This window comes from Micromys minutus (assembly GCF_963924665.1).
Source record: "Micromys minutus genome assembly, chromosome: 10".
Lineage (NCBI taxonomy): Eukaryota > Metazoa > Chordata > Mammalia > Rodentia > Muridae > Micromys > Micromys minutus.
The window spans coordinates 28,003,030-28,024,756 of NC_137979.1; the positions used below are offsets into that span (position 1 = coordinate 28,003,030).

The 21,727-nt window shown below is 41.9% G+C and overlaps 2 protein-coding genes across 2 annotated transcripts in view; one reads left to right on the top strand and one right to left on the bottom strand.

Moving 5' to 3' along the window:
- The window catches only part of LOC308426474 (ATP synthase membrane subunit K, mitochondrial-like), a 316,992-nt gene that overhangs the window by 209,427 nt on the left and 85,838 nt on the right, over positions 1 to 21,727 (top strand). The window lies entirely within an intron of this gene.
- EFCAB5 (EF-hand calcium binding domain 5) overlaps positions 1 to 21,727 on the bottom strand; it is a gene marked incomplete at both ends in the record, with an annotated part of 109,788 nt that overhangs the window by 10,197 nt on the left and 77,864 nt on the right. The window contains 6 exons of the mRNA XM_080922414.1: positions 2,053 to 2,149; positions 2,432 to 2,718; positions 4,084 to 4,337; positions 5,302 to 5,402; positions 18,934 to 19,086; positions 21,043 to 21,271. Coding sequence (XP_080778540.1) covers positions 2,053 to 2,149; positions 2,432 to 2,718; positions 4,084 to 4,337; positions 5,302 to 5,402; positions 18,934 to 19,086; positions 21,043 to 21,271 — 1,121 coding nt within the window. The remainder of the gene's footprint in view (positions 1 to 2,052; positions 2,150 to 2,431; positions 2,719 to 4,083; positions 4,338 to 5,301; positions 5,403 to 18,933; positions 19,087 to 21,042; positions 21,272 to 21,727) is intronic.

Here is a 21,727-nt window from a genome sequence, read left to right on the forward strand (position 1 = left end):
AGTTTGCAGGAGTTCTGAGCAGAGTGTGCAACAGCAGGTGGCTCTAACAGGCAAATTTGAGGTAGAGTCTAAAGAGATTCCCTTGAGGCTTTGTGCCCTGCCATAGGAGCCTTTAGCCTCTCCCTGGGTTGCGGGGGGTGGGTTTATTAAGGGCACACACCTGCAGTGTGTGCAATGGCAAGGCCTCACCCTTATGCTTATTCCTTATGTCAGAGGGACTGGGTGCCTGTGTCCTTGTCCAAGAAGGGGAACTCAGGAACACAAGGAATCCTGGCAGTAAGCTCTAGGTGGAGGGGCTGGCAAGTTGGTGGGGTCAAAGAGGAACAAGGTCATAGGGAGAATGCCAATTAGACAAACTGGTCTGCTAGAGTTCATGGTGGCTGTTAGTTCTCGCCCAAAGGAAGACCCAGAGACTGGAGGTGGACATAGGGAGACTGAACTTGGAGCTAGGCATCCTGGAGACAGATCCAGGCTTCTCTGGACTCCAAAGTCCTCGAATATAGAGCAAGTATATAAAAGCATTCACTGGACAGGTCTTAATGATACAGGTCTGTAACCCTAGCCATTTAGAAGACCCAAGGTATAGAACCTCACAAGTTCAAGGCCTGTCTAAGCAATTTAGTGAGACTCTCTCAACATAAAAAGTAAACACAGTGTAGAAGGTCTAGCTTGGTGGTAGAGTGCTTGCCTAGCATTAACTCTCTCTCTCTCTCTCTCTCTCTCTCTCTCTCTCTCTCTCACACACACACACACACACACACACACACGGTGCCTAAGAATACAGAGGCTCCCATGAATGAGCTCAGAGTCATGAGCTGTTGCTCATATAGAATCCCAAGTAGGAATTTTAAACCAGATCCACATTACTCATGGTGCACATTGATTCTTTGTGAGTCTCATGTCCTCTCCCATCCCCAAGAACCCTCAGGTTTCTGGGAATACTTCGCTTTCCTAGAATCATCTCTATGGCATCACCACACCGCAAGCTCAGCTCTCTGCCACCCGTGTCTGCAGCCTGAGGAGTGAGGCCACCATCCATCTCTGCCATTGCTTTTGTCCTTCTCTTGTCCCTGGGGTCTCTCAGTTCTGAGCTTCTCAAATATGTACCACAGAAGCCTAGAAAGCCTCTGACTTGGTGGAGTTTCCAAAGAGAAGTCTGGGTCTGTCCTCAGGATACTTAACTCCTGGCTCGGTCTCCCTAACCCTAGCTCAATTTTCAAGTCTTCTTTGGAGAGAATTAACAGAGCCATCTCACTGTTAATGATTGGGGGTGGTTTTATTTGTTTCCTTTTGGAGTCTCATATGCAGCATTGGCTGGTGGCCATTGGCCTTGGCCTTGCAGATCCTTCTGGTCCTGCCTTTCACACTAGGTCAGCAATTAGTTTTTCCTAAGTTGCAAAGTGGAACAAACATTATTTTTACTTAGTTCCCTTGCATGCCTGGCCTGAGGCGTCTGGTGGGGGAATCCACACAGAGCAGGACTTTGCCTGTGTGCATGCATCTTTGTTTTTAGGTGTGGCTGACTCTCTGGCAGGTTCCTTGTTACCTCCAACCCAAGAGCCTCTTGGCTCTGCACTCTTGCTGTCTCTCCTCTGAAGGGAGCCACACTACCTAATAGCCTTAAAAAAATTCTTGTTCTCTATTGGAGTTAAAAATAGAAGACTTTTTGTCCAATATTCAGTTCTCACTGTAGCTCCTATCTGTTTGCTTTGAGATGAAGGCCTTGTAATGTCACCCTGGCTGGCCCTGAACTTCTGGACTGAAGCATCTTCCCGGCTCACCTTCCTTAGAAGTGAGAGCTATCACAAAGCTTTGAGTGAATCCAAGTGGTCAATGAACGAAGACGGGGACACTTGTGGGCTCTTAGGGGTGGCAGAGACACTTTGGGGAACAGAACAAACTGTAGATTGTATCTTTCCTTTTAGAAACTCAAGAACATTTTTTACTTTCATGGAAACTCAGTTCAAGAACAATTTTGGTTTTGATTATAATGGAAATCTCTCACAGAGTTTTGCTATTAGTATATATTTAAATGATTAGGTAGAACCTTACCTTGGATATATTTTGTAATAAGCTCTACATTAATTTTCACATTGCTAGCCGTTGGATCAAACGCACAGATATCCTCCACTAAGTACTTGTTAATGTGCTGTGAACAAAGAGGAAAAGAAAAGCCGAGTTATCACCCAGTACAAACGTAGTACCCAGCTCACCAGTGTACACAGCCCCATGCAGGTACATTCTCAATAGGAAAATCTCTGGTGTCAGATGTCAAGACATTGGCCAGCTTTGGGATGTATAGTTTGGGGTACACAGGGGTCAAGGATACAAAATATGGGCTTTTAAGATGTCAAGTATGTGTACATTTGAGAGCTCAGGTGTTTCACTATTATAATTTGCACACTAAATTGTGTGGCCCCCCCAGACTCACAAACTTCCATCTTTCCCACTCTTCCAAGTCAGTCAAAGAGTCTTTCTCCTTCTGTGAGAACAAGATGACTCCTTTCAGGATGTCCTGTATGAGTAACATGTTGGCTTCTACCTCCTGGGTACTGATGTCTTCGTGAGCAACTAAGTTGGCATGATTCTTGTGCTCATAGAGCAGCAGCGTTACAAAGTCCATGGGATCAAGGAGGGAGAAGCATTCCCGCAGGTCCTGCAGCATGGCTCGGAAGAAAAGGATCCCTGCCCGCTTTACCTCTCCCGCCGTCTCCATCTCTGCAACGACACACATTCTGATGATTCTGACGCAGAGTTCTGAGTGTGTTATAATAAGCCATTTTTTTTTCAGGCTAAAGAAAACCATATTCCATGATTTTAAGCAATTTTAGTTTCTCTGATCATGAAAAAAAAAGCATAATAGAATTATATCTGATGTACCATTTAGGAATAAAAATGGAGCAAACACACCAACAAACCCAAATCTGAGTTTTAGAGTTAGGGCTGTCCTTTCAATATATAAACTTTTGTGGGAATAGAGCCAAACCCATTTCCTTGGCAAGACATGGGAATTAAATGAATGCTCTGCTTAGTCTTGTTGGTCCTGGTAACACAGGCTGATAATCCAAGCTCCGTGGAAGGCTGAGGCAGGGGGATTATGAGTTCAAGGTCTTCCACAAACTTTATACAGTAAGTTCAAGGCTAGCTTGGGCAATGTAGTGATCATGACCCTGTTTTAAAAAAATTAGAACTAGAGCTGGGGCCATAACTTACTGATAGAGGACCTGCCATGAATGTATAGGTCTCCGAGTTCAATCCCAGCACTGTGAGTAAGCAGTGCTTAGTCTCAAGAGCTGCATGTAGCAAACACTCCCTGGACAGGCATTTTCTCCCCTCCTCTTCCCATGTATATTTTCTTTCTCATCTTAAGTGATCGTCCTGCACCAGTCTCTGAAGGAGCTGGTGTCACAGGCTGCTGTCACTTGCCTGACCACCTTTCCTCTTATCGCACTCTGTTTAACAGCTACAAATCTTTCCACTTAATCTATTTGATTCGATTTGATATAATTCTAACCCACTCTCTTAGCTGATCTTGTGCAATGGGTAGCCTATGGTACATGGAGTCACTGGTCTTGGCCCAGCCAGTGGCTTGTGGTTGGACCTTGGGGGGGGGGAATCTACTATAGCTTTGCAGGTTTTAGCTCTTTAATCTGTAAGATGAGATGTTGGATTATTTGATGCTGTGTTAAATGTTGGGGGGAAAAAAAAACAGGTGCAAAGTTCAGCCTTTTACCATGTGTTGTTTACCAAACGTCTCGTTCTGCACCCCTGAGATGGGTTTACGCCATTGTCCTCATGAGATTATGGCAAAGGCAATGAACTTGCATATTTATGTGTTTCACAGCAGATGGCCATCTTGCCTCTCACTGGAAGGTCCTAACTGAGATGATGACATGATCCCTTGTCCTTTGCCGGGTCACAGAGCAGAGGTCCACACGGCCAAGACTGCAAAAGGGGACTCTCCTCACATGGAAAGATCTACATGGTGAAATGATTAACTTTGGAAAATGTATCCTGCCTCTCAGTGTCTGTGGCTTTCTCCAAGTATACCACCAATCCAGATGGTTACCATGTTCACAGTACCTATGACCGTAGTTTTCTCAATTTCTCCAGAGATTTCGCCCAGTATTTCATAGGCGATGTTTTGGATCATCTTCGTCATTTTCTGTAGATCCTTATACTCCTGGTACACCAGCATCCTACTCCGGCCAATGTTAACATCGAGGACGCCCATAGCCTCTCTGGTTCTCTGGCGAAGTGGAATGGCAATGTGAGTCTCTCCTCCGGAAGAAGCCAAAATAACTTCTGAAGTATCTGTGCATTTAAAGAGGAAGTCCCTGAAACCGAAACAAATAAGCTCAGGTCTCTTTCAGGACAGTCGGCTCACAGCATTCCAGATCCAAATATACCAAATTGCCCTCTTCTGCCCATCTTGCTCCGATGCACCCATCAGGGTCCTTTCATCTCCCTAGTACACACCAATATCACATGGCTGTCCTTTGGCTCACCCCAGTTGGATATGTCTCTGTCTGAACAGCCCTTTAGCAGAGTGCCTTCCCTGACAAGCTCACTAGAGGTAGCAATGAGGCTTTGCCTTGCTGTCTGACATGGTCTGGCGAAAGGCAGTTTTTTTTTTTTTTTTTTTTTTTTTTTTTAATGTGCCGACTGTCTAAAATGTGTTAGATGAATGCTGGAAGGTTCCATGAGGCAAGGGTACTCATGTACATCACTGAAGAGGAAGTGCTCCTTGCAGAAACCCATGAGGGACTGAGGAAGCAGAAAGTCCCAAGAAGATCTAGGATGTCAATTATACCAAAGACTAAATCTTATCCCAAGGCAAGGGAGGGAGTTTGCATCCTAGTGTGTGTCTGTCCTTAGTGGTCAGCTGCTCTAGGTGTGTGGTGGGGGGAATAGGGTGGGGTAATCCTGGGAATTCAGGGTAATCTCGGGAAACTGCTAAAGGGCTCTGACCACGGAAGAGCACTTCCTTAGAGACAGTTTCTCTGCAGGAAATATGACTAGAGGCGTGGTGCAGGTCTGGGCAGGGTAGCTGCCCACCTGCTTCAGTGAGAGATCAAAAACTCTTTTTTCTAAAACAGCGCCCCCTATCCTGTTTGTGCTGGTGATGAGAAGAACCAGTACATTCTAATGTTCATACAACTGTGAGCAAAACAAGGGTTGCTCGGTAAATTTAAACAGTAATAAATGAGCTATTAGAACGAGTTGTGTAGTAACCAGGGCAGAAGCTGTGTCTTCACATCCACGACCGTGCCGGTCAGATGAAGCAGATGTACCTCATACCTGAAGATGCATGACGCCCTGGAGATGGTCGGGGGATTCGAGGGGATCTCTGCTACACCAAGATGATCTGTGACCATCATCTTGCGCAAAACATAGTCTTCCTGAAAAACAGGAAGAGATCTCACTGGAAAGCAGTAATCAGACCTTTTGGGGATGAATAAGGAGAGGAAAATCAGGAAAGTTTAATGAGTTCAGGCTTTAAGGACATTGATATTGCATATATTTGGGGCCATTAAAAGAACCATATTCCCAAAATAAAAATTTTCAAAGGAATAACATTATTTTGATACATAGACTTAAAAAAAATCTGATAAAGCTATACGCTTCTGCTTTGTTTTGTTTTTTTCTTGTTTGTTTTGTTTTGAGATAGGGTTTCACTATGTACCCCTGGCTGGCCTGCAACTCCCTGTGTAGACCAGGCTGGCTTCAGACTCATAGAGATCACCCACTCGTGCCTCTTGAGTACACGGTTTAAAGCATGTGGGCCTGCTACAGTAATGCATTCCTGTAAAACCAGTGCTTGGGAGGTGGGGGTGGGAGGATTATAAATTTAAGGTCAGTCTTGGATACACAGTGAATACCAAGCCAGCCTACATAAGATAACATCTCAATAACCAACAGAAACATTGGAAAACACTTAGAAAAAATATATAAAAGCCCATGGAAAATAAGTATAATAAATACTTTTCAATGACGTTATTTTTTTCTACTACTTTACTACAACTTTTTTTTTTTAAGATAGTAGTTTTTAAAAAAGGATTACTTTATGTATGAGTGCTCTATCTGCATGCTGGCTTGTCAGAAGAGGGCACCAGATCCCATGATACACAGTCATGAGCCACCATGAGGTTGCTGGAAATTGAACTCAGGACCAAGCGAGATGCAGGGTCCACACCTCAGGAGCAGCTCACCCACCTGCCATAAGTGACGAAGGGCAAAGGGGAGAGCTTCTCTCCTTTGCCCACACCACCCCACGGCAGACAAGGGACAGGGCCAGCTCTCCTGAGCTCACATCCTTGGGGCCAGCTCCACCAGGGTCAACTCGATTGTGCTGCACAGACCTTTGGTGGTAATTCCAACCACGGACATACAGAGCCACAGCTGCAGCAGGGTCACAGGCCCCAAATACGGGTCTTGGCGTCAGCCCCTGGACCAGGACCTCGTCGTGGTCTCCTTGTATCTGGCTGTTCGTCACTGACAATGAGTCTCCGGAGCCACCTTTCTACTCTCGGACTTGCTTTCTCTTTCATCTCTTCACTGCTACCCCATTGTTCCCACCTCCCTGTCACACGTTTGTGCATCTCAGTGGCAATGGAGGCAGGCACTTGCCTGTCTTTCTTCCGGCAGCAGCCTTCACCCCTGGGCCAGTGTGGGGGTGGCTGGAGCCAACACTTCTTCTTTTTTTTAATGGATATATTTTATTTACATTTCAAATGTTATCTTCTTTCCTGGTTTCCCCTCCATAAACCCCTATCCCATTCCCCTCCCTCTGCTTCTACGAGGGTGCTTACCCACCCACACACCCACCTCTTCCTGCCTTCCCGCCCTGGCATCCGCTTACACTGGGGCACTGAGCCTTGGCAAGACCAAGGGACTCTCCTCCCACTGATGCCCAACAAGGCCATCCTCTGCTACATATGCAGCTGGAGCCATGGGTCTGTCCATGTGAACTCTTTGGATAGTGGTTCAGTCCCTGGGAGCTCTGGTTGGTTGGTATTGTTCTTCAACCCCTTCAATTCCTTCAATCCTTTCTCTAGCTCCTCCATTGGGGACCCCGTTCTCAGTTCAATTGTTGGTTGCGAGCATCTGCCTCTGTATTTGTCAGGCTCTGGCAGAGCCTCTCGGGAGACAACTGTATCAGGCTCCTGTTAGCATGCACTTTGGCATCAGCAATATTGTTTGGTTTTGGTGGCTGAATATAGGCTGGATCTCCAGGCGGGGTAGTCTCTGGATGGCCTTTGCTTCAGTCTCTGCTTCAAACTTTGTCTCCATATCTCCTCCTATGAATATTTTGTTCCCCCTTCTAAGAAGGACTGAAGCATTCGAACTTTGTTTTTTCCTTCTTCTTGAGCTTCATGTGGTCTGTGAATTGTATCTTGGGTAATCCGAGCTTTTGGGCTAATTAATATCTACTTATCAGTGAGTGCATACCATGTTTTGATGTTTTGGGACCGAGTTACCTCACTCAAGATGATATTTTCTAGTTTCATCCATTTGCCTAAGAATTTTATGAAGTCCTTGTTTTTAATAACTGAGTAGTACTTCATTGTGTAAATGTACCACATTTTCTGTATCCATTCCTCTGTTGAAGAACATATGGGTTCTTTCCAGATTCTGGCTATTATAAATAAGGCTTATATAAACATAGTGAGCATGTATCCTTGTTTTATGTTGGAACATCTGTTGGGTATATGCCCAAGAGTGGTATAGCTGGGTCTTGAAGTAGTACTAGGTCCAATTTTTTGAGGAGCCTCCAGACTGATTTCCAGAGTGGTTGTACCAGCTTGCAACCTCACCAACAATGGAGGAGTGTTCCTCTTTCTCCACATCCTGCTGTCACCTGAGTTTTTGATCTTAGCCATTCTGACTGGTGTAAAGTGGAATCTCAGGGTTGTTTTGATTTGCATTTCGCCGATGACCAAGGATTTTGAATATTTCTTTAAGTGCTTCTCAACCATTTGATATTTCTCAGTTGAGAATTCTTTGTTGAGCTCTGTCCCCCATTTTTATTTTATTTTTCAATTTTATTGGATATTCTCTGTATTTACATTCCAAATGTTATGCTCTTTTCCCCATTCCCCTCCCTCCTCCCCCCCTCAACTTGATTCCATGACGGTGCTCCCTCTCCCAATCACCCTCTCCACCTCAGTGCCTTGGCTGATGATGTTGTTCTTCCCATGAGGGTGCAAATCTTTCAATTATTTCAGTCCTTTCTCTAGCTCTTTCATTGGGGTCCTTGTGTTCAGTCTGATGTTTAGCTGCAAGCATCTTCATCTGTATCTGTATAACTCCAGGAGAGCCTCTAAAGAGACATCCATGTCTGGTTCCTGACATTAAACACTTCTTGGCATTAGCAATAGTGCTTGGGTTTGGTGACTGCATATGCGGTGGTTCTCTGTAGATCTTTTCTTCAATCCCTGCTCCTCTATTTGACCTGTATTTCTTCTCCTGTTTTGTTCTCCCTTCTAAGAAGGACTGAGGCATCTACATTCTGGTCTTCCTTTTTTTTTTTTTTTTTTTTTTTTTTTTTTGAGCTTCATAAGTTCTGTGAATGGTTTCTTGGGTATTTCAAGCTCTTTTTTTTGGGGGGGGGGCTAGTATCCACTTATAAGTGAATATATACCATGAGTTTTCTTTTGTAACTGGGTTACCTCACTCAGGATGATAGCTTCAAGTTCCATCCATTTGCCTAGGAATTTCATGAACTCGTTTTTAATAGTTGGTTTTAATAGTGTATATGTACCACAATTTCTGAATTCATTCCTCTGTTGAAGGACATTTAGGTTCTTTCTAGTTTCTGGCTATTATAAATAAGGTTGCTATGAACATTGTTGAGCATGTGTCCTTGTTAGATATTGGAGTTACTTTTGGGTATGTGCCCAGGAATGGTATAGCTGGGTCCTCAGGTAAATGTCCAATTTTCTGAGAAACTGCCAGACTGATTTCCAGAGTGGTTGCACCAGTTTACAATCTCATCAACAGTGGAGGAATGTTTCTCTTTCTCCACATCCTTGCCAGCATCTGCTGTCACCTGAGTTTTTGATCTGAGCCATTCTGACTGGTGTGAGCTGGAATCTTAGGTTGTTTTGATTTGCATTTCTCTCATGACTAGAGATGTTGACCATTTCTTTAGGTGCTTCTCAGTTATTTGATGTTCCTCTGTTAAGAAGTCTCTGTGTAGCTCTGTATCCCATTTTTTAAATAGGATTTTTTGATTCTTTAGAGTATAACTTCTTGAGTTCTTTGTATATATTGGATACTAATCCTCTATCAGATGTAGGACTGGTAAAGATCTTTCCCCAATCTATTGGTTGCCATTTTGTCTTTTTGCCAGTGCCCTTGGCCTTACAGAAGCTTTGCAATTTCATGAAGTCACATTTGTCGATTCTTGATCTTAGAGCATAGGTCATTGGTGTTCTGTTCAGGAAATTTTCTCCTGTGCCTATGTATTCTAAGCTCTTCCCCACTTTCTGTTCTATTAGTTTCAGTGGAATGGTTTTATGTGGAGGTCTTTGATCCACTTGGACTTGAGTTTTGTACAAGGAGATAAGAAGGGATCAATTTACATTCTTCTGTATGCTGACTGCCAGTTGAACCAGCACCCTGAAGAGGCTGTCCTTTTTTTCATTGAATGTTTTTAGCTCCTTTGTCAAAAAACTATAGGTGTGTGGGTTCATTTCTGGGTCTTCAATTCTATTCCATTGGTCTACCTGCTTGTCTCTGTACCAATATCAGGCAGCTTTTATCACATTTGATCTGTAATACAGCTTGCGGTCAGGGATGGTGATTCTCCCAGAAGCTTTTTTATTGTTGAAAATGGTTTTTGCTATCCTGGATTTTTTATTATTCCAAATGAATTTGCAAATTGCTCTAACTCTATGAAGAATTGAGTTGGAGTTTTGATGAGGATTGCATTGAATTTGTAGATTGCCTTAGGCAAGATGGCCATTTTTTACAATGTTGATCTTTCCAATCCATGAGCATGGGAGATCTTTCCATCTTCTGAGGTCTTCTTCAGTTTCCTTCTTCAGAGATTCTTCACTTGCTTGGTTAGGGTCACACCAAGGTATTTTGTATTGTTTGTGACTATTGTGAAGGGTATCTTTTCCCTAATTTCTTTCTCAGCCTATTTTTCCTTTGAGTAGAGGAAAGCTACTGATTTTCTTGAATTAATTTTCTATCCAGTCACTCTGCTAAAGGTGTTTGTCAGCTGTAAAAGTTCTCTGGTGACATTTTTAGGGTCATTTAAATATTCTGTCATATCATCTGCAAATAGTGATATTTTTACTTCTTTCTTTCCAATTTGAATCCCTTTGGCCTCTTTTTGTTGTCTTATTGCTCTGGCTAGTACTTCAAGTACTGTTGCAGTAAATATTAAAAAATAATAATCAGTTTATCTCTTTACTGGCCCTGAAGTCTCACTCCTCAGGCCCGACCCTGATACGGAGCCCCATGCATCTCTGGAGCCCGGTCTGAGCTGCCAACGTGGCCCAACTTGTCAGCGCTACTCCCTTCTCTTGGTGGTTTTCTACCGCCTGTTCTCTGCCTCTGTCCTGGGGTATTTCTGTACCCCAAAAATCCCACACAAACAAAATTCTACAGCTTTTCATACAGGTTTATATATTCAACTCTCAATCCACAAATCCTCTAAACAACAAGATTGCATCAAATTGACAAAGATACAAACTGCCCCTTTATATGAGATATTAGACCTGTAAAATCCTTAATATTCATAGCCTTTTAACACCAATAAATCCCACCTGGGTCCATAATCTCTAACCTCTGTCCGGTGACCTCCTCTGAGCTCTCAGCCCTCTCTACTTCCTTGGCCCCGCCCAGTCACTGGCTTTCCTTTATTTTACTAATTAAAATGGGAAGGTTCAGTTGGAGTCACTTGACTAGACAGCCCTTCTTGAGGAAGTGGAATTAACATTAAAATACAAACAGCTTCAGGACAATCTACAAAATACTATGTTGAATAGGTAGGGAGAGAGTGGACAGCCTTGCCTAGTCCCTGATTTTAGTGAGATTGCTTCAAGTTTCTCACCATTTACTTTAATGCTGGCTACTGGTTTGCTGTATATTGCTTTTACTATGTTTAAGTATATGTGTCCCCCATTTTAAATAGGATTATTTGATTCTCTGGAGTCTAATTTCTTGAGTTCTTTGGATATATTGGATATTAGCCCTCTGTCAGATGTAGGATTGGCAAAGATCTTTTCTCAATCTTTTGGTTGCCATTTTGTCCTAATGCCAGTGTTCTTTGCCTTACAGAAGCTTTGCAATGAGGTCCCTCCCATTTGTTGATTCTTGATCTTAGAGCGTAAGCCATTGGTGTTCTGTTCAGGAAAATTTCCCCAGTGCCCATGTGTTTGTGGCTCTTCCTTACTTTCTCTTCTATTAGTTTGAGTGTATCTGGTTTTATGTGGAGGTCCTTAATCCATTTGGACTTGAGCTTTGTACAGGGCAATAAGAATGGATCAATTTGCATTCTTCTACATACTGACTGCAATTTCCCTTATGAATACTGATGCAAAAATACTCAATAAAATTCTCGAAAACCGAATCCAAGAACACATCAAAATGATCATCCATCATGATTAAGTAGGTTTCATCCCAGGGATGTAGAGATGGTCCAATATATGAAAATCCTTCAATAATCCACTAGATAAACAAACTAAAAAAAAAAAAAAAAAAAAAAAAAAAAAAAAAAAAAAAAAAGAAACCCTACATGATCATGTCATTAGATGCTGAGAAAACATTTGACAAAATTCAACACTCCTTCATGTTAAAAGTTTTAGAAAGATCAGGAATTCAAGGCCCACACCTAAACATAGTAAAGGCAATATATAGCAAACCAGTAGCCAACATCAAACTAAATAAAGAGAGAAACTTAAAGCAATCCCACTAAAATCAGGACTAGACAAGGATGCCCACTCTCTCCATACCTATTCAGTATGGTACTTGAAGTACTAGCCAGAGCAATTAGACAACAAAAGGAGGTCAAAGGGATACAAATTGGAAAAGAAGAATTAAAAATATCACTATTTTGATATGATAGTATACTTAAGTGACCACCAAAATTCCACCAGAGAACTCCTAGAGCTGATAAACAACTTCAGCAAAGTGTCTGGATATAAAATTAAATCAACACATCAGTAGTCTTCCTCTACTCAAAGGATAAACAGGCTGTGAAAGAAATTAGGAAAACAACATCCTTCACAATAATTATAAACAATATAAAATACCTTGGTGTGACACTAACCAAGCAAGTGAAAGATCCGTATGACAAGAACTTCAAGTCTCTGAAGAAAGAAATTGAAGATCTCAGAAGATGGAAAGAAAGATTGATCATGCTCATAGATGGGCAGGATTAATATAGTAAAAATGGCCATTTTGCCAAAAGCAATCTACAGATTCAATGCGATCCCCACCAAAATTCCAATTCAATTCTTCATAGAGTTAGAAAGGGAAATTGGCAAATTTATTTGGAATAACAAAAAACTCAGGATAGCAAAAACCATTCTCACCAATAAAAGAACTTCCAGGGGAATCACCATCCCTGACCTCAGCTGTATTACAGAGCAATAGTGATAAAAACTATATTGTATTGGTACAGAGACAGGAAGGTAGAGCCAATACTTCTTGAAAAGATTTTCTTCCAGTGGCTTTTAGGACCTTGCTCTCCCCAGTTATCCTCCTAGTGGACTGACGTTTCTTTTTCATTCGCCTTGCTTTATCTCTATTTCACTGACTTCTAAGAAGTTTTCAACCTTTAGGACACATCTTTGAAACATTTTGCTTGTAAGTTCTAGCACACTGAATGTAGGAGGTTACAGAAATTTTTCATCATTAAAGGTTTCTGGATGTGCGACGACCAACAATAAATTTGAAGTCAAAATAAACTGAGATGTTTCCTGTAGCCCTCACCCTTGTTGTATCATCTGACACATATGTCAAGCCAGGGATCACCAAGGAACACTACAGTGATTTCTCTATGAGTGCAAAATACTCTGCTCTTACAGAAACATAATGCTTTAACCGTGGGACACAAAGACTTGTTTGTTTACTGTTTTCTCATATATTATATATGGACCACAGTTTCCCCTCCCTCTTCTTCCCCTGTTCCCCAATCCCCACCTACCCAAATCCCCCCTTCTCCTGATCCATCCCTCTGTTTTCCATTAGAAAGGGGAAGGTTTACCAAGGATATCAGCCAGCCATGGCATATCAAGTGGCAATAAGACTAGGCACCTCTTCTCCTATTAAGGCTGGAAGAGATAACCCAGAAAGAGAAAAAGGGTCTCAAAAGCAAGCAAAAGAGGCAGAGATGGCCCTGCTCCCACTGTTAGGAGTCCAACAGGAAGTCCAAGCTACAGAGCCATAACATATATGCAGAAGGCCTAGGTTAAATCCATGCAGACCCCCTGATTGTTGGTTCAGTCTCTATGAGCCCCTATGAGCCTAGGTTGATTCTGTGGGTTTTCTTGTATCCTTGACTGACCCCTCTGGCTCCTACGATTCTTCCTTCTTCTGCAGAATTTCCTAAGCTCCATCTAATGTTTGCCTGTGGGTCTCTGCATCTGTTTCCATCAGTTGCTGGGTGAAGCTCTCTGAAGACAACTGGGCTAGGCACCAGTCTATGAGTACAGCAAAAATTCTGTGCCACTTTTACCCCAGCACAACTTATAGATAGGCAGAACAATAGATGGATGGTTTTGTGGCTGGGTAGGTGTCCTAGTCCCCCACTGGAAGCTTTGCCTGGTTGGCTCTGTATCCCCAACTATTAGGAGTTCTAGATAGGGTCATCCTCGTAGATTCCATTGTACTAGGTTTCTACTTCACCCTCAAAATCTCCCCCCAAATTCTAGTCACCTCTCTCAGTACTCTCTCACTTCATCCTCCCCCCCCATTTGATCCCTCCTCTTCTTGTCTATTCTATTTCTCCTTCCAAGGGAGACTCATGTGCTCTCCCTCGAGCCCTCCTTATTACTTAGCCTTTGGGGTGGAGTCTGTGGATTGCATCATGATTATTCTTTACAGCTAACATCTATTTATAAGTGGGTACATACCATGTTTGTTTTTTCTAAGTCTGCGTTACCTTACTCAGGATGATCTTCTTTTCTACTTTCATCCATTTGCCTGAAAATTTTATGATTTTTTTTAAACAGCTGAGTAACACTCCATGGTATAAATGTACTACATTTTCTTATCTACTCTTTGGTACGGGGACGTCTAGGTTATCTCCAGTTTCTGAATGGTAGGAACAAAACTGCTATGAGCATAGTTGATCAAGAGTTCTTGTGGTGTGATGTGTCCTTTTGGTATATGCTCAGGAGTAGAATTGCTGGCTCTTGGTGTGGATTGATTCCCAGTCTTCATAGAAACCACCACATTGATTTCCAAAGTTGCTGTACAAATTTGTACTCACACCAACAATGGAGAAGTGTTCCACTTTCTCCACAGCCTTGATAGCTGTCACTTGTGTTTTTGATCTTAGCCATTCTGTCAGGTGTAAGATGGAATCTCAGAGTCATTTGATTTGCATTTTCCTGATGGCTGAGGGTAAACATTTCTTAAGTATCTCCTGGCTATTATGAGAATTCTGTATTTATATTTATACTCCATTCTTAATTGTATTATTTGACTTGTTGATGTGCAGTTTCTAGAGTTCTTTATATATTTTGGCTTTCAGGCCTCTGTCAGATGTAGGGTTGGTGGCGATCTTTTCCCATTCTGTAGGCTACTGTTTTGTCCTTTGGATGGTGGGTGTCTTTTGCTTTTCAGAAGCTTTTCAGTTTCAAGAGGTCCCATTTATTGTTGACCTTAATGCCTGAGATATTGGTGTTCTGTTCAGGGTGTTGTCTCCTGTGCCAATGCATTCAAGCTTTCCCCCACTTTCTCTCCTATCAGGTTCAGTGTATCTGGTTTTATGTTGAAGTCTTTGATCCATTTGGGTTTGGGTTTTCTGCACAGGTATATGTGGAAATTATATGCAGGCATCCAGTTATACCAGCAGCATTTGTTGAAGATGCTTTCTTTTTATCCATTGTGTGTTTCTGGCTTCTTTGTCAAAAATCAGGTGTCCATAGGTGTGCAGATTTACATTCCCTGTTTTTCATTCTATTCCATTGACCAACCTGTCTTTTTTATGCCAATACTATGCAGTTTTTATTACTATAGCTCTCCAGTACAGCTTGAAATCAGGGATGGGGATACCTCTGGAAGTTCTTTTACTATAGGGGGTTGAAACAAAGACTTTTAATATCTTTTGGCCATTATTCCTTAGCATTTAAGGATCAAATTAGTATATTTTTGAATAATGCTGTGTTAGAATATTTGATTTTATAAAATTGCTGTTTGAGTTGCTCACTTGAGTTTCATAAAAAATTGTTAAATTGAGTTTTCATTTGGGATTAGGACACAGTTCCCAACATATTTCTGCCTTTTGTATTATGGATCTCTGTAAAGCTGTGTTTTCAGATTGGTGATTATAAAATCAGCACATCAATCACGAAAACTCTTGGAGATGTTCTGTGTGGTACAGCATCAAATATTCAGCCAAGCTTTCAATCCATCTCATTACTTCCCAAACTTTATTTTCTTCTTTAATAATTTTACATAAAATTATATATATATATGTATAGCAAAAGAATTTTCAAAAATGAATTTATGATTAGTAAGATTTTATATTTGCAAACCTATTTTTTATACTTATTAGGTTGTGTAAAAATTTCTTGGGCAAAAAAGAGGTTACAAATAAAAATACTTAAGCCCTTTGTGGATGAAATGACAGAGGGGTCTCCTAAACCCATCAGAAAACACAAATATTTACATTATGATTCATAACAGTGGTAAAATTACAGTTATGAAGTAGCAACAAAAATAATTTTATGGAACATGAGGAATTTATTAAAGAGTCGTAGCACTAGGAAAGGAAGGGGGGAGACTGCCATGTGGATGCTGGGAAGTTGGGGTGGGGGACTGCCATGTGGATGCTGGGAAGTTGGGGTTACTGCCATGCTGATGCTGGGAAGTTGAGGGGGGGCAGCTGGCAACTGGAAGCTGGTCACGGTCTGAAGCTCTGCTAGGCCTTCTGGTGTTCCTTTGACAGAGCCTTTGACACAGCTAAAAAACACTTTCCAGATTATATTTGAAATCAAAACTAAGCCATGTTGTAACGAACACAGAGGCAGGAATAAAATACTGACAACTGTTGGGGGGAGGCTTTATCACATCAGCAAAATCATCTTTAAACATCCATCCAGATCATGCACCCAACTGCTCGCTCAATACTTCCACTTAGATGTCTAACAGACATTTCAAATTATATTTAAAACCCCCTTAGAGCTGGCCAGTGGTAGCTCACACCTTTAATCTGGAGGCCAAGTCAAGTGAGTTTCTGAGTTTAAAGCTAGTTTGGTCTACAATGTAAGTTCTAGGACAGCCAGGGCTACACAGAGAAACAAAACAAAACAAACAAAAAACCACGACCACTACCACCATCACCATCATCACCACCACCACCAAACCCACCACCACCACCAAAAAATCCAAAACAAACCAACCAACCAACCAAAGACCCACCACTATCACCACCTGATATCACCACAACAAAATCCACCACCACTGACACACACACACACACACACACACACACACACACACACACACACACAAAACAAAACCAATCAACCAAAACCTGTTTGTTGTGTGTGTGTGTGTGTGGGGTGGTGGTGGTGGTTAGATGTCTCAGTAAATAAAGGAACTTGGCACTTGCCTGATGACCAGAGTTTGATCCCCAGGACCCACAATGGGAAGAGAACCAATGTCTGAAAGCTGTTACAGTCTCTCCTGGCTGTGCCACCATTAAGACATGGCTGCTGAGAAGACTGTCATTCACTTAACCTTTCAGCATAAATGTCTCTGAGCAGATAGATTATGGCCATGTTTTGTCTATGTTGTCAAGATACTAAAATCAAACACTGAGAAGCCTCAATCCTTGTTTACTGATTTGGGCTATTTTGGCCATTTGCCATAGTTGTTATCTTCAGAATCCTTCTCAGACCCCATTTTGGCCTCACTGGGGTGGTAGCCTGTCAGATGGGGCTATTCCTAGGTCTGAGGAAAATTGAAACCTCCAATTCCCAGTCTTATTCCACACCCAGGTCTGATGCAGAGACAAGAGAGTCTTATCATCTTTACCAAGCACCAAGAGTTCTTTGTACGTTTGTCTCCTCGCTAATCTCAAGGCTAATCGACCAAGCCACTGAGAGACAAACCGACATTCTTCCTTTCCTTTTCTGACCAGCTCTCATTATGTAGCTCAGGTTGACTTTGAACCCACCAAACATTCTAAAGTTCTGGGACTGTGGGCATGGATGATCTTATCTTGCCTTATTTACTTTTAAAAAAAGACCTCTTTTCATCAAGCCTCATGATGTGGAAAACTCTAACGTTAAAGGCGAGTAGGAAGAAGCAGAGTGAACATGGAGCAAGCATTCACTATACAGATGGGAGCCTTTAAAATGTTTTATTGCTATGATGTAATTGTGTCCTAAAACAGCACTCGAGACACTTCCTGCATTACTCAGACAATTCTGGCATGTGTTATCTCTTGGGCCAATGGCTGTATCCCAGGATGAGTCAGAAGTCAGAACAAGTTTTCTTTCATAAGTTTCAAAACTATGATTTAAAATAAAACTATAATTCTTGTATATGTATGTGTGCCTGCTTATCTATATGTGCACACAGAAGACAACAGAGGGTGTTGGAACCCTGGAAACTGGAGTTACTGGCAGCTGTAAACCACCTGGTGTGGGTGCTGGGAATAGAACCTGGGTCCTTTGCAAGAGCAACCAATGCACTTAACCACCGAGTAACTACTCCAACCCACCCAAACTGGAACACCTATCTATCTATCTATCTATCTATCTATCTATCTATCTATCTATCTATCTATCTATTATCTATCTATCATCTATCTATCTATCATCTATCTATCTATCATCTATCTATCTATCATCTATCTATCTATCATCTATCTATCTATCTATCATCTATCTATCTATCATCTACCTATCTATCATCTATCTATCATCTACCTATCTATCATCTATCTATCATCTATCTATCTATCATCTATCTCCTATCTCTCTATCATCTATCATCTACCTACCTAATATATCTGAGCATATGTCTGCATGAGTTCATATGCATCCTGTGCAGGCAGAGGCCTGTAAAGATCAGAAGAAGGCACTGTATCTCCTGGAACTGGAATGGTAAGTGGTTGTGAGCCACAATGGGGTTTCTAGGAATTGAACCCTGGTCCTTTGCAAGAGCAGCTAGTGTTCTTAACTGCTGAGCCTTGTCTCCAGCCCCACCCTCCAAACACTGGGACTTTTCAACTCAATTGTTTCTTACGAATCTCACTTGCCTGTGGGAGGAAGCCTATCTTCAGGAGGTCTGGGATTTATTCGGCTAAATTCTCACCCAGTGTCTTTCTCACCTACATGTGTGTATGTGTGTACGTGAGGTCAGAAGACAAGTTTCAGTAGCTGATTCTCTCCTTGTTGGATCTGGGGATCAAACTCAACAAACTTCCAAGAGAGTGTCTGTATCCACTGAGACATCTCTCTGACTGACTCTTGCTTTTTCTTCGTTTTGTGCCAACAATATTTTTTTTTTTTTTGCCCAAGACAACTCTTAATAGATACTTGTCATGAGTTGGAATCATAATTTTATTTACTTATTTCTTTTGGTGTGTATGTGATTCTAGGATCAAACCCAGAGCCTTGAGCATGCTAGCAGGTGATCTACCACTGAGCCACACTCCCAATAATATTAACAAGGTGTTAATATTTAATAACTGTATAATATTGAAAAGGTATAACATGGCCCGGCTTTACCTACCTGTTCTTTGCTAGGTTCAATAAAGCATGTAGTGATGGTGGTGATGCCAGATGTGATGTTGAAGAGCCACCTGATGCCGGTAATCACAGTGTGCAGGATGTGTTCCCTGCTGTGAACGTGGTGATAAGCCGTGCTGAAGGCATTGGCAACACCCTGTGAAGACAGACAACTCAACTTGCATATTTTTTTGTAAATTACATGGTGGTCAGCAATGATTGTCTCCTAAATCAGTGATTAATAAATTAGTAAAAGTCAGTTCTCCAGGAGGTACTCTTTGAGATTCTGCTGTGCAAAAAGGATCATAGGACAGCAAAAGTGTAAAGGGAAGCCTATGTTTTTTAAATGCTTTTTGGTATGTGCTGCAGATGAAGATAAACTTAGAAAGGAAAAAAATCCTTTAAAAGCCAAGATTCTAATCTAGAATGCTATGAGTTGTCCTTATTTGATATCAATGTCATCAGTATTTGTTGAGACAGGTTCTTGTTATGTGGCCCTGCCTGCCCAGCCTGCCCAGCCTGGAGTTTGCTATGTAGACCAGATGAGAGATTCACCTCTGCCTCCCAAGTCCTGGGTTAACCTGGCTCCCAATATTACTTTTTATATCCATGGCCTTCACCATCGGGTCAACTGAACAGAATATGTTTGGTTTCAAGACCTATGGATGCCAGTTCCAGTCTTCTTATGAGCACAGGACTCTTCCACTGAGAGGGCATAAATGGGAAGCCCACAAATTCCAACTGTGGCCTTGTCAAAAACTTCTAAGAAGCACAAATTCTTCAAAATCACACACACACACACACACACACACACACACACACACAGAGAGAGAGAGAGAGAGAGAGAGAGAGAGAGAGAGAGAGAGAGAGAGATTCAGGGACGAGACTCCAAGCAGTTAGTTTGCTGCCAACTCTACATTCTACCATCAGTTCTCTCATACCTTTGTCTCATATTAGACGTGAGGATGAATCTTACTAACAGGAGGATCAGAGAAAGAACCCAACACTGTCCTCAGCTGTCCATCCATAAGGTGAAGAGCAGGAGAAGCACAATGGCTAACTCACACCAAGAACAAGGGCTTCGAGGGACAAAGAGTGCTGCAAATCGAGCGCCTGACTTGCCACAGGCTATAGAGCCCGGGCTCCACAGGCTTTAAATCTATCTTCATTGCAATTTTTACCCATAAACTTACATTAAAATGTTCTAGCTACTTCAGTCTGAAATGTGCCTGTAATTTTCATGGTCTTATTTGAAAACATGAACTCTCAGGAAATATTTGGGCTTCTTCATTTTCCTCAGAAATGATAACACTAAAAGCAGGAGCCGAGAGGATACATGTCACATTTAGCATCCCTTGTGGAAAGAACAAAGGAATCAATGGGGAACATTCTTAATAAAAACAAATATACCCCTTTCTAGCTTCATTTTTGTTGTTGTAAAAAAAAAATCCCAACACAGAACAACCTAGGGAAGAAAGGGTTAACTCCGGGGTGCAGTGCCATATTTCAGGCCAGTCAAGGCAGGAACTGGGTAAAGCATCATATGCACAGTCAAGAGAAGAGAGAATAAACTTGCCTTGCCTGCTGCTAGGCTTAGCTAGCTTCTTCTGCGTTTGTGCTATTCAATAGACCCTGTCTTCTAAGGTGCTGCCCACAAGAACCCCATCTTTGGAATAGTGCTACCCACAATAGGTTTGGTTTTTCTATATCAATTAACAATTAAGATAACTCCCTACAGTCATACCTACAGGCCAACCTACTCTACATAATTCCTCATTAAGTCTCTCTTTCCCAGGTTATTCTAGGTTGTGACAAGTTACCAGTATGAACTAGCCAGCACACCCTTCTACAGGTCCATTCCAATTTCAGGGGTCTCCGTGGTTTGGTCATTTGTCCTGTTACAAAGCAAAAGTTTCTATTCCTATGCTTAGTGCTGAGGCACATATGAGCAATATTCCAGGGAGGCTCAGGCATGCATGTGTATCCCAGTCCTTCTACAGATGGTAAGGAACATGTCAAAAGGCTGATACATACAGGAAACATGACAACTGTCCATATACCGTGTTTTTACTCTTCCCTGTTCCAGGGTTGACTTTGAAGACTTCTAGCTTACCTGATAGAATCTGATCTCATGAGGTAAGAAGATGTTTATTTCATAAGGATCTCGAAGGGTGTCAACTGCCAGGACCCCAAAGATCCTCATGGATGCATCCTGAAGAGGCAGAGCCAGGAATGACCCATTATGCTCATTCTTACTTCGGGATCTGTTCCAGAAGAAGATATTTCCATGGTGCTTAACTTGGGGGACATGGATTGGCTTGCCTTCATCCACTACTGTAAAGCTGTTGAAAAGGAACACAAGGATAGGGGAAAGTCACAGGTTTTAATGTAAGCCATAGATAAAACAAATTCTAGGGTTTTTTTTTTTTTTTTTTTTTTATGATTCTAAACATTATATGCAGGAGAGGCGGATCACCAGTTTGGAGGATCTGACTTGGAAAAATTTTTTAAATAATCTTAGGACTCAAGTGTAGTTCAAAGGTGGAGGAGTGATTTTGTGGCATGTGTGACCCATCCAGTTCAATACATACATGTAACATACACACATGTATATGTATTGGTGTATGTACCAGATGATGGGGCTACAAATCGTGGAGCCAATCTGATAAAGCTAAGCCCCTAAATGGTGAATCATTTCCAGAGTGAGTTCTAGAAATGATCATGGGGCTGGAGAGATGGCTCAGCAGTTAAGAGCACTGCTTCTCTTGAAGAAGATCTGGGTTTAATTCCCAGAACCC